Raw genomic sequence first — 13,646 nt, 5'->3', positions numbered from 1 at the left:
CAGGAGGTGCACACGCACCAGCTACGCATCACCACCGGTTTTGGAGGGCAAAGGAAAAAATGACAAATTTTAAAAAACGAAAAAATGAGTCCATTTCAAATTCTTCAAAAAATAATTCTTTGAATTCTTTTCCCTTAGACCTTCCTTTTCCAGCCAGTTTTGCCCTAGAGACTCACTTACGAACACAATAGCACAGAGATTACAAAACCCAAGCAAAGCAGTACTTCTCCTTCCTCCCACCCCAGCCTACCTGGCTAAAGTTGGGGCAAGATTTTCAGAAGTGAGGGGCCAAATTGTGGCAATCCAAATGGGCCTGATCTCCAAGCTTTTGGAAGACAAAAATACTTCTAAAGTGTTTTACCTCAAGCTCCTTGAAAGTGGGGGACCCAAAATCATTTCTGACCACCCAGGGTCTACTCACCCTGGCCCCTGCCCTACTCAGCTTGAGACTCACAGTCCAACTGGAATCACTCTCAGCTGCTTCAGGCCCCGCACTAATGACTGCTCAAACAGATGGGCTTTGCAGTGCGTCAAAGAGATCCACAAATCTGGCCTGTTTCGCAGAGCTGGGAGCTAGGGAACAGCACCTTTGAAAGGAAGAGGCCCTGGCAGCAAATGCTCTGCCAGCAATATAGCAGGACAGCTGAGTTCAAAGGCCCTTGCTTATCTCTGGGTGCATCTACACGTCACCATACGGCAGCGTATCTATGGTGCCGTGCTTTCGTACTTCCTTTTGGAACGACGAAAGCACGGCGCAGTACGGGAGGCTACCGTGCCGCATACGCGGCGCACAGTTAGATTTCGCCGCTGCATCGCAGTATGCCAAGGCAGCGTGCCACTACAGCAACGTAGCTGCTGAGCATGTGTAGATCCACGTGATCGCTACGTCGCCGTAGCATGCCGTACAGCAATGTAGCACATCACTACATCCCCGTCGAGCAACGTGTAGACAAGGGGTGGGCAAAATGCGGCCCGCGGGCGGGATGCAGCCCACCAGACCATTCTGTCTGGCCCATGGGGCCCCTAAAAAATTTAGAAAATTAATATTTATCTGCCCCTGGCTGCCTGTCATGCAGCCCTTGATGGCTTGCCAAAACTCAGTAAGCGGCCTTCTGCCCGAAATAACTGCCCGCCCCTGGTGTGGACGCACCCTCCACATGGCAATATGGCACAAGGGGAAAAGCGCTCTCTCAAGCAATTTCAAGTTCAAATTAAGGGGGGGATATTTGGCTGAGGCTTTGCAAAATGCAAATGGGTTATCCCACGTCTCCTGGCAAGAATTAGAACAAATGTCAAATCATCCACATGGCCTTTGATATCTTCATATTATTACTCACAGTGGGTTACTTTTTCACTTCACAGGTAGATCTAATTATTACCTGGGGGTAAATATTCATTCGGATGCACCGGAAATGTGGGAGGTAACTCCCAGTCTGTGCATTTATTCCTTTAAGAAAGTGCCTCCTCAGCGTTATTACCTTGGAAAATGAAATTAGATGTGGGGCAAAAATGAGGTCATACTTCCAATAATGAGCCATGTGAAGAGGGAAAGCAAATGAATCACTTCTTTGAGTCCCATTTGCCGCCCCAACACATGCAAATATCTCCCTAAGGAAACACACAGCACTGCTATGGCTGAACTGCCTCACCCAGACCAATTGCATCCATGCTTCGTGTTTAAATGTAACAGAAGCCCTGGCATAATGGGCTCTTCATCATTAATCGGGTGGTCTTCAGCACCTATAGTGATTCCTTATGCCCAAGGACTGAAGAGACCCACTGAGGCAGCCTGGGAATGCAGTGGAGTACCGACCTTTTCAGGTGGAGAAGGGAAGTCCACGCTCCTCCACTCCCGGGGTTGTGGCGGGAAGGACAAGGCCAGGGGGCAAAGGAAGCCGTCATTTAGAAGTGGTTCCAGAAAAGCCATTTGTGGTTTGCGGTTTGGGGGAAAAAACAGGCCTTCGACTGTGTAGGGCTTTGGGCGCAAATGGGTCAAAGCTCTCGTCTCCGTCAAAGGAATCCTACAGACTCCGGGCTTGGGCTCTGGAGCAAGGCAGGCTGGGGACGAGGGCAGAAGCAAAGAAAAGCTGAGGAAGAAACTAGGAACAGTCTCTCACGGTGATTGGGAAACTATCTGTTCGTGCTGAACTTCATGTCCTTTATCTGGGGAGAGTGTGGGTTCCCAGGAAGAAGAAACCCAGGGGAGTGGCATGTTGTTTGCTTTCGACTTTAAAGGCAAGACTTCCAGGGTATTTCTTTACAGTGGGCCGCTAGAGCACTGCACAGAAAGTGGATGTGATCTTTGGGTTTAAAAGACCCCGGAGCTTTCTATGAGCGTTGGCCTGTTATGGGAATTAAAGAGCCGGAAAGCTGCAACAAACCATTTTTTCTTCATTATACCTAAATCCTGTTTTTCTTGGGGTGGGGAGGGAGGGAAAAGAGGACACTACGCTGCTTCATATTGTTAGGCGAAGCTAAAAAGGATCTCATGGTGAATGTATTTCTAAAAGTATCTCTTGATTCAGTGCATAACTTGTTTCTGGCAGTGATAAGAAAGGATGCTTATAAGACATTTCCCCAGAATTGATGTTTTTGCAATAGTCACCTCCTTACACACCTAAACTATGCTGAAGCAACAAACTGTGAGGATTGACATGAGCCATCACCAAATATTTGACTTGAAACTTATTTTCCTGGTCTAGAAAAACATGCGTTTCTCCTGCCGTTCTTGCACTGCTCGGTATTGGCTGAGTTTGAAACAACAGCGATTCCATAAAAAAGTCTGGACAGAGTCTGGTTTTGAGCCATAGAGAATTACGATGTGCCAGGTAATCTCGGGGGAAAGCTTGCTCTTGTGAGATCTGAGGCCAAAGATTCGTCACTCTAAACATGTTGGGGCTCACCGGTGCCAACAGGAAACTTCACTAGTAAAAGGAAAGAGACAACATTCACGAACATGAAGTAGGGCATTAATGCAATATGGTTCTGGGGCCTGGGAAGGGGGTCACATAGCAGGGCAAGATTCATCACTTCATTGACTCAGGCACCAGCGTGTCCTCCTATTCAGGTACTGCACAGTGGTATTGCGGCCTAGCTGTGCTCTAGAGTAGACTTCTTGCTGCTGGAAGTTGTGTACCTGCTGCAATAGCTTCTGTCTGGTTTTTAAAGGAAAAGTCACCCTAGCTAAATGCTTTTCCACCTCTAATTTAGTCTTCTTTCCACCTGCCAACTCATGCTTCTTTGCAAGACTTCTGACTGGCCCTTACTCTGGGGCTGCTGCAGTAGTACAGCATAGACAGGCATAAAGTCCCCTTGCATGCAGGGATTCCTAGCATACGCCCCAGAGCTCCTCTGTCCTGTCCTCCGTGCTGCCCCGGAACTGGTGTGCAGCCATCGGCAAGTCACTTCACCTCTCATGCCTCCATTTCCCCATTTCATGGAGCTAAATGGTACAGTGGGTAGTTGTATGAAGCATGGACCGAGACTCAGAACTGGCTGACTGTGTGGCATGGACCCTGTACTACTAACGAAGGTTTCCATTTATGTTAAATAGTAGGCAACTGTGCTTTTGGAGCAGGGAAATCTGAGTTCTATGGTCACTGCCACCACCAAGTCCCAAGTAGACCTAACACTGTAGCTTAGCAATTGTGAGATAGTAGTTGGCCATGAACTTATTACAGCACTTGCCTGTCAGGAGTGTTAGTTAATGTTTGGGAAAGACTCTTCTGGTCCTCATCTGGGATGGGGAAGGAGGCAAGGAACAATTTGTTATTATTTTGTCAACCGTTGGCTGGTTTCTTTCCTTTTATGCAGCCATTGGAACCATTCACCCAAGGGTTGCTGTTGCTTCTTCTGTTTTTCGCCTGCACTCTGGCATGCTCGCCAGCCTTCTTCCCCGAGGAACACCTCAGTCTGATAACTTCTTTTATTTTTAATTAGTTGTAATCACGGAAAGCAAAACAAAAAAAGCCGAGTCCGCTCCTGACCCCCGAGCTTAGGAGTAGCTCTGTAGTGAAGCAACTCGCCTTCCCCCTGCCCTAGATTGTTTGACAAAACAATAAGTTCAGTGTTTCCAGTGGGTAAAGGACATGTTGGAACAGACCAGCAGGGTTAACTCACTGCATGCAACTGGCATAAACCTATCAGCATACCTCTTCCTCTTGGCAGGATGGGAACACAGCAGCCGCAGGAGGCCTCCTCTGTAGCAATTATAGCTGCATTAAGACATCATTGTTCCAATTATTTGGATCAACATGTTCTGGGGAATTAGCATTAAGCAGGGGGCTTGGGATTGATTAAGTGTCTGATGATAACAGGGCCCCCGATGATGAGGAAAGATGACCTCCTCTTCTTTTTGTGTGAAACCCCCCCCAATAATTTTCCTTTGGACACATGCCAAAATGCTCTGAGTTTTGAAGGGGGCTTGGATTCATATCTCCACGCAGGAAACTTGGCTTCAGGAACTTTACTAACTTGCAAGTCTAGTTACAGTTAAATGGTGGTATCAAATCTCTCAATATTTGGGGGGGTTTCCAATGAATTTATGGCTTTAAGTTCCATCAACTTTCACCCACAATGACCACTATCTCAACGGGACGGAAGCTGCAGGCTCCCGTCAATGAGATGGCTGTCATGATGCTTTGAATTTGAGGCTGTTCTGAGCAGAGATGAGCATCACCTACCCTTGTTTTTGATAGGGCAGAAGCCAACTGGCCTCAGGAAAGATGCTTGCCTTTTAAATACCATGTGAGAGTCAGACAGTGGGCAGTAGGATGTAAGGGTTGCCAGGAATGGGTCATTGGGATAGCAAGGAGGCAGATTATAATAGGACTCTGGACAGCGAAAGCAGGAGCCCAAAGAATGGAGGAAAGAAGAAGGGTGAAGACTTAGGAAGAGCAATGGAATATGAGGTGGCAGACAAGGGAGAGTATAATGGGTAGGAAACCGTGGGCACGTCTACACGTTCATTAATGAACCTTAGGTACTGGCAAGCAAGGTTCTTTGGGTGAATCTGATATCTTTTATTAGACCAACTTAAATAGTTGGAAAAACCTTTCTTAGCAAGCTTTCAGGTTTAAAAACCCTTCGTCGGGCTTTTAAACCTGAAAGTTTGCCAAGAAAAATGTTTCTGACTATTGAAGTTGGTCTAATAAAAGATGTTAGATTTACCCAAAGAACCTTGTCTGCCTACGTCCTTAGACCAACATGGCTACAATCTACACCCTTAGGTACTGCACATTTAGTTCAGTACTTGCTTAATAAAGTACTAACTAAATGCGCAGTAACTAGAGTTACCATGCAGTGGCACCAGTGCAGTTTTGTCGTGATGCTTACTGCGCATTAGCCTAATAGCACTGTGCACCAGGCTATTAGTATGGTTTTTAACCGCCATGCTACTGCTCAGTGTTATTAGGCTAATGTGCAGTAAGCGCCTTGTGTAGACGCGCCCAGTGAAGAGAAAGGGAGGGAAATGCTGAGGGACAAGAGAATGTAGATGCCAGTGAGTAGCAGAAGATTGGAGGAAAATGGAAAGGGAGTGCAAGCAGGTCAGCTGTTTAACTAAGGAGAGGCCAGAGTGGGTGGAAATGGCAGCTCCCCACACCTAGGGCTTGGGAGGAGAAGATAAGAGGGATTCAGAGACTTAACTAGCATTTTTGGTGCTGTGAGCAGGAAAGTTGGAGGGAGTTACTGTTCTGCTGCTGTCCATGCCATAGGCTCCTCATACTGCCATGGCTTCTGCTGCAGCACGGTGCAGTATCCCCCGTCTCTGACCGCTATGCGATGTTGCTTCTATTGAACATGCCCATAGTTGTGATTTAGCCTTAAACCAAAATACTCAGCTCTAGCCTAAATCCAATACCAGTTTCTTTGGCTCACCTCCACTTGGCTTCACCTGGTCCTTTGTCTTCAGAAGAGACTTGTGGTTTTGGGTGTTTATGGTGTTTAGTGCTCACCTTGAAATGCCCTTAGTTATTTTCAGGGACCATGTGCTCAAGTTGAGTACCCCAAAATTAAGACACTCAAAAACCATAGATCACTTCTGAAAATCTTGGCCATAACTCCTTCCAGCCTCAAAAGCTTTGCAGAATACATGGATATATATGAGTTATAGGTATTTCAGACCTGCCAATGAGATCTTACAACGGAATCGTATAAATCTGTGTGAAAATATTTTCATCCATCAAACTTTTTCACAACCCCCCTGCTATTTTAAATGTTCTTTTGAAAACAACAGACATTTTGCCAAAAAAATTGAAAACTGAAACCCCCCCCAAACATTTTTCCTATTTTGAGACCTAAGTTGAAATCATTATATATATATTTCTTTTCACTGAAGGCATATTTTCCTCCTTTTCTTTTTTTTTTCTTTTTTGCCTCCCCCCCCTTTGTTCTCCCATCCTTTCTTCCCTTTTTCCATTTTGCCACTGAGAGAGGACATCAGAGAGAGAAAAGAAGAGGAAAAAAAAGTATACAAAAAAACCACCCAAAGAGAGAATTCATTTTCCTTTCCCTTTCCATTTTTGGTTAAGCAAGGAGCTAAATACACACCCCGTGTTTAGCTCTCGGGGTCTGATGTTTTGTGTTATCATTTAGGGTGATCAGCATTGTGCAGGAAGTATTTGGTAAGGTATCTTGCAGGACTGGCTTTGAACCAATGGTTATAATATTATATAAGTGATGGGCTCCAGCCAAAACCTTGGGTGTGAATATTTTCCATCCCTGTGGGGTAGTTCCATCATGGCTTGGCTCTCTCCGCTGGAACTGCAATGTGAATACCCCTCAACGATCATGTGTACCAGATCCAAATACAATTGCCTCTGCTCGTGACCCTCTTCAGATGCACTCCATCCTTGTGGCAGGGAATCCTATTGATCTAGGTGACAGAGAAGAGGTCCTCAATAACCAGGAGAATGACCTGGCACTAAAATTCTGAAAGCATAGTCTTTCCTCCTGAAAAAGCTAGAGCAAGAAAGAAAAAGCTCATTGTGTTGATAAAGGTGGATCATCCTGTTCATTTCTGTGCAGACTTGTTGGAGGTTTCCACATGGTAAGCCTCCAGGCTTTCTCCAAGGGTACTGGATATTCCAGGGCCAAGTATTGCACCCTGCGTCTGTGAAACTGTCTCCACCTCAAGGTGTTTCAAGAGCTCTGCTTATCAACAGCCATTGATGGTGGAGACAGAGAGACATAATTGGCTGAACTACTATAAAAATGGCCACAAAGACAAGTTCAAGTCATACGTTAGTTGATTCGGTGTCTCCATGACCAGTGGTATTAAGTGTTCAGTAGGAAACACCAATTAGCGTCATGAAGAACTGGTCCAATTAAACTGCAGAAGTGGGAAGCAGCTGGGAAAAGATGGAGGTCTCTCAGAGGGCTGAGCTGTATGTATACCTGTTATTGGGGGATGACACTTATTTATTTAATGACATCTTGAATTGGTCCAAGGCCTGCTAAGCCAAATGTAGTTTCAGGATAAATCCAAATTCCAGATGCCCCATTAAACCCATGCCTTCTTCCAGTCTAGCTTTTCATCCCTGGAGAGAGCTGAGGATGCCCTTCTGCTGCCTGGCACGGCACAGCTCAGCACTTCCTGGACGTATCAAGGACATACTTAAACATGGGTGCTTGAGGGTAGGCTGCTCACTCAACATTTAAGAGCAGAAAGTCTTGACCTGATTTTAAGACTGGTTGAATATTCACAACACACTGAAGTCAGCAATGGGTTTCTACAGGGCAGAACAGGGACTGTAAAGACTAAGTGTCCTCTTAAATGCTAACCGTTAACAAAAAGTCTCTTTTCAGCTCAAGCAAGATCTTGTAGTTTAGCTGCCCCAGGGCCACACCTGCCGAAACCCTCTCCTGAAAGAGCGAGCCTATTGAAAGGTGGCCGGAGCCTTATGAAGGTAGCCGTGCGACCTCCATAGGGGAGTAGCTTGCATGGAGTAAGTGTGGCATGCCTCACAGCAGGCACCCCTGCCACACTGCTGAGATGGTATAGACATGCTCTATCTTGAAGGCTTCTTCTGCCCCATCCAAATAAAAAGATGAAGAGTACGGCTCTGTTCCCTTCACTTAAAGCAGAGAAGAGGAAAACCACCCCCCTCTCACTTATTCAGGTCCTCAGCCTTGCTTAGCTATCATCACCTTACTGTGGCACACTGCTCTTTTACAGTGCTTGGGAGACTGGTTAATTAATTATCTCCATGCAGCTAGTCTAGCCCTGCTACTCTGCAGACCAAATATGTGGGCAAGACAAAGGGACAGGATGAACCTCTGGTCACTGAACACAATGCCTAGGCTCCATCACATCAGAAAAAATATGATTTATCCCCCAGGTGTAAATATAAAGAAAGACTTACCTTGGTCTTAGGAGCTGATCCATAATCCATTGAAGTCAATTGAAAGACTCATTAATTTCAATGGACTTGGGATCAGGCCATTAGTTGAATAAACACTGCAAATTAAGTTAGGCAAAAAACAGATCAAAACATAAGTGAATCGGCTTTGACGTTATCCTCTTACCACTCCACCCACACACCCTTTCCAAGTTTGTTTTCTGTGAATTCACTACCAGAAAGATGAGCAGAAGCAGATAATGTTAAGCAAATATCAGATTGCATTTCCTGAGATCAAATTTTGATCTTGTAAATGTAAAATATTCACTCTGGAAAGCCAGATGCAAAGAATGAGGCTCATCCAAAAGAAGAGCAAAAACATCCTGAGCGACTCATGAATCCAGACCAAGCCAATCACGGGAATTTGAGCTTTGAATCCTCACAGCAAATGACTGACAAGTGCTTATAGACTGAAAACTTTCCCACTGAAACATGGGGGTTGGTCAAAAGCAATTTTGGGGGAGGGAGAATGTTATTTTGTACCACTTACTTAGTATAAGAGATGTCTAAATACATTTTTTTTTGTTTCAACTAGAAATGTTCATTTTGGTTTGGCTCTCCAGAGCTGAACTTTGGCTCTCAAAAACTGAACTGGCTCTCAAAAACTGAAACGTTAAAGATTTTTTCAGAGGTTTTATTTTTCACTTTTTTTTTTTAAACCATTGAATGCAACAGAATAAATTATGCCCTGGGTTTGCCTTTCTGGAAGAGTTGGCTTGTTTTTTCATCCTTTAAATCTTCCTTTTAAAACCATAGCTTCTCCAAACTTATTCAACGCTGAAAAGTGTGCCAGGAAAAAAGAAAAAACAAAAAGGTATTTCCATTTTCTACCACTTAACTGAAGAAAGGGAAAAAAAATGAGTGAAGAAAGCCATGTTAACATTTTGGAAACTCATAGTTTTAAATAAAATATTATTTACAATTTTGGAAAAATTAAATGAAAATCGTCCTAGTTAAAAACTAGCAAAATGGAAACAGCGTTACTTTCTTTAGTGACATTTATTCTCTATTTCTGATCAGCTCTACAAATGATCTACACATCAAAATGAATTCAGCAAAAGATTCTGAATACCTGATACACTTGGGACAAATCAATGGACATTTACAGGCATTTTACAGCTGAAAAGAGGTTAAAAATAAAAAATCAAATAAATTATTCATAGCAAATTACCCTCTTATTTCTAGGCATCGTTGAGAACAAATGCATCTGGAACCTATGGAAAGGTTTAATTTAGAAATAATGGTAATTAATGTTAAGGCCAGAAGAAATCCCTGTGATCATTTCAGCTAACCTTATGCACAACACAAGGCATGTCTACACAAGACGCTAACTACATAGTAGCCTAATAATACTGCGCAGTAGCCCAAACAGTGCTAATATGCCACTGCACAGTATTATTGGGCTACTGTGCAGTAGCATCACTAAAGAGATGTTTGCTGGTGCTACTGCACAGTAACTCCAGTTACTGCACATTTATTTAATATTTTACAAGTACTAAATTAAATGCGCAGTAACCACTGAACATTAAGAAGCGTATAGACACGCCCACAGACTATGAGACCTTACTGAGTTGATTCCTGCTCCATGGTTAACAGCTGTAGTTGAACTAGAGTATGCTTTTGGAAAAAATATCCAGTATCTATTTAAAAGTGTCCATTGATGAGGACCCTATGCAGCATATTGTGCCTTAGTTCTGGCCAGCTGGACATGTGCCGGATTTCTGCCCGTCCACTTTTTATGACCTCTCCTCCTTTGGCCTTCCAAAACATGTTGGGAGTATGTGATGTGGAAAGAGCCGTGGTTCAAAGCCAATGCAGAATTTCAGCACGTGTCTTAGCAGAGGGAGGAAATGGCTGAGATTAAGGCAGAAGGTTACAAGACAAGATCAAGAGTCTAACTACTTGCTTATGCCACTTAAAATGCCCAATGAAGGTGGTAGAAAGGGGCCCCAAAAGCCACATCTGTTTGAAGAATAACTGCGTAGTTCAGCTCTAAGGCTGCCCTCTCCCACTGAGGATTGACAAGGGAGATGTAAGTGGGGGGGATAGGTATCTTGACCTGGGGCAGCTCAAGGAGGTGGCTGTAAGTCAGACAGGTCCCCAACCCTAATTTGTACCATGGGTGCCACAGTCCACCAGAGCACCCCAGAGTCAGGAGGGGGCAAAGAAGGCTGACAGCCATCACAGTCCCCACTTCTCCCAGGGTAAGAGATATCAAGCACCCCTTAATAGCACAGTACATTTCCACCTTGGACTTCTGCCTCTCAGCAGAGCTAATTACCCGACCTGAGTGCTGCATGAATACAGTTATACTGGGGAAAGGCTGAGCCAATTAGTCCTTCCATAGCACTGCACAAACATGGTTACACTAACAGGAGTTAAAGGAGGTATAGATGACTTCCAGTTCCATAGGGCTATAGTGCATATGGGCCTGTGCCCCAGAACTTGCCCCCCTACCCCCAACTCTCATTGATACCTTTACAAGTTAGGTGCCCAGTCCCTATAGAAACTCTTTGGAACCGAGGTGCTTTAGACCCTTAGATGCCTTTGAGAATTCAAAGGGGAGCCTGAGGTTTAATTTAATATTAAGTGATTTGAGACCTTCAGAGAATTGGTGCAGTATGCCGTGGGAGAAACCCTGGACCCACGGACATTTGGTATTACCTATTTGGAAAAATTAGAGGAGTGTGTAACAGGCTGTGTCTTTGCAGGGGGCTTATGCCGTCAGGGGCTGTGCTGCATCCTGTAAGTGGCCGACTGCAGGTTTGCTAGGAAGACTAGCCTAGCTGCAGGCAGCAACACCTGATTGCAGGTTGCCTAGGGAATGGGACCAGTTGAGGCAGAAAACTAGCTGGCATCTAGGCAGCTAAAAGTGCTCCCAGGAAACAGAGCTAGAGAGAGTCACACTTCTAGGACAGGGATAGGAGCAGGAGCGTTGAGAGGGAGAGAGCTGGCGGGTCAGCTCATGGAGGAGCCCGGGGACCACATCCGGAGTGCCTCTCTCCCAGAAGACCATGAGTGCAGTAAGTGAGCTTTCCTGGGGATGAAGGGACTGGAAGGACAAGAGAGGGAGTGGACAAGTGGCGGCAGAACCAGGCCTGACGACCCTCTTCAGGTCTGGGAGAAGACCCGGTGCAGTATACACGTTGGGTTTATGGACTGAGTTTTTTATGTTGACTCCTGCTGGGGGGGAGTTTGCCCCAGGAGAGTAAAGACACTGGGAAGAGATAGTAAGTGAACCCAAAAAACTGTGTGTTTAAGCTAAGCAAATCCCTGAACCTGCTACTGAGTGTGATAGATTTGATCATATAATCATGCACTGAATCACTGACATTCTCTAAATACTCGCCCTTGGCCATTATACACGGCTATTCATTAGTACCTTTCAGAAGGGGCCAGTATTGTTATCCTTATTTTATACACTGAGACAAGGGTCTTGTGCAAGGTCATCTAGTAGGTGAATGGCAGAGATCTTATGAACCCAGATTTCCTAAGTGCCAGCCCAGATCAGTGCCACAAGGTCAGATCAAGAGACCATAGCTCTCTAACACTAAGCCAATGCAGCACTAACTCTCAGTACTGAAAAATACATTGAATCACAATTATTCACAGCAAATGGAGGAAAGAGATGGACAAACCATGTGTCCCATTAATGACAGAATAAGGGTAAGAACAGAGTTCACAATGAATAGGCAAGGCTGATAGAGTAGTTAGTATGCTAGGGTAGGTATGGGGGGAGACAGTTTCAATATCGTCCCTGCGCTTCTTGTATGACTTTGAACAAGTTGCTTTGTATATCTGTGCCTCTGTTCTTTATTGGGGGAAAAAGGCAAAATTGTACTACTCCACACAGGGATGCTGTTTAAAGACGGCGCTCCAGTGCTGTCGTACGAGGGAAGCAGGTATCCAAGTGCTATACACACGTTCTAATTGTGAGAGAGCCACACACTGTACCCATGGGCCTTCCCCACCTGCATATCTGGGTTAACAATGATTTCATACCTACCTAGCAGAGGTGCTGTGAGGATTTATAGACATATAGACAGCGCTTTACTGTAATGGAAGCTCTGGACATTCATATTTTCTCTGCACTTTTTCTCCTGCTCCAAGTGATACAGAGAAGAAACCCTTTGTCAAGAACTTTGGAAAGAAATAGCATAAGCTCTTTATGTATATATTTCATTTTTAATTAAAAAATAAATGTTATCTTAATACATCTCTTGCAGCCTTTGGGCAAAAATGCACCCTTAACAAGACTTAAGGAAATACGATGCATATCGGTTCTTGGCACACAGGTCCTAAAAACAAATGCAAACTTTCTTCAGCAACTTTTTAACTCCAATGCACTCCCCAAACCCTGAAAACATTTAAATGCTTTTTAAAAAAAACCCCCAAAATTAGAAATGAGCCCAAAGCAAAAATCCCAAATCCAACTATCCCCAAAGCTTCTGGAGGAGCCCGAAAACCTAGATCTCAATACAAATTTTATCTTGGAACGTCTATCTTTATGCCGGGTTGACACAGGATTTCCAATGGCATCGCCCCAAACTTCCCAGGGAAGTCTGAAGTCTGAACCCTGACCCAGGTCTGAATCTTGCTCAGGTGTCCCTATCTTTATAATAGGTGAAGCAAAACCCTGGTTTCTCTGCATTCTCTCCAAAAATGTTTAACTTGGGCCCATCCCTAAGAGAAACAGATGCTGGTTAAATGAGAAAATCGTGCTTTAAAAGTCCCCCTTTTTCTTGGCAGTCACTGTCCTGAGGCCAAGCTAAGTATTTTGTCCATTTTCTCTACTTTAAAAGGCGAGGATAAGATCAAGCGAACACACTGCACCCTCCAACACAGTCATATCACTACCTAACCACCTCCCAGAGCAGGAAAGAGGCCCTGGGCTTCTCCTGTCTCTTCAGACTGTCTCAGGTTTCTAGACACAGTTTCCTTTGGAGGATAGCTCTAAAAGTACTCAGGCTCCACTGATTATCTGCAGGGAGGGCATATACACACTGCTGGAAGGGAAGGATCATCACCATGTGCACTGGATTTCTTTGTTCCACAGTGGCCCATGTTGGTTGGTTCCCAAAGGCACAAAGTGCACCAGCTTCTGACTTACACACAAGGTCATATGCATTTGGTTTCACTGTTTCTTTTTCCCTCCATTGCTCCTCTTTCCTCTTTAGCTGGATGGCCCTAGGTCTTCGGGGGAGGTCTCTGGTGTGTGCTCTAGAGACTTCCCCATCTCGGAGGAGA

The 13,646-nt window shown here is 44.8% G+C and overlaps 1 protein-coding gene across 1 annotated transcript in view; it reads right to left on the bottom strand.

The window, feature by feature from the left end:
- Nucleotides 1-12,568: 12,568 nt before the first annotated feature.
- Nucleotides 12,569-13,646, bottom strand: part of BARX2 (BARX homeobox 2) — a 70,187-nt gene continuing 69,109 nt past the window's right edge. The window contains exon 5 of the mRNA XM_019509243.1: nucleotides 12,569-13,635. Within this exon, the coding sequence (XP_019364788.1) occupies nucleotides 13,573-13,635 (63 nt within the window). The 3' untranslated portion in view covers nucleotides 12,569-13,572. The remainder of the gene's footprint in view (nucleotides 13,636-13,646) is intronic.

This window comes from Gavialis gangeticus, unplaced genomic scaffold (genome assembly GCF_001723915.1).
Source record: "Gavialis gangeticus isolate Ggan-Ray unplaced genomic scaffold, GavGan_comp1, whole genome shotgun sequence".
Classification (NCBI taxonomy): Eukaryota; Metazoa; Chordata; order Crocodylia; family Gavialidae; genus Gavialis; species Gavialis gangeticus.
This window is presented reverse-complemented; position numbering and strand designations above follow the sequence as displayed.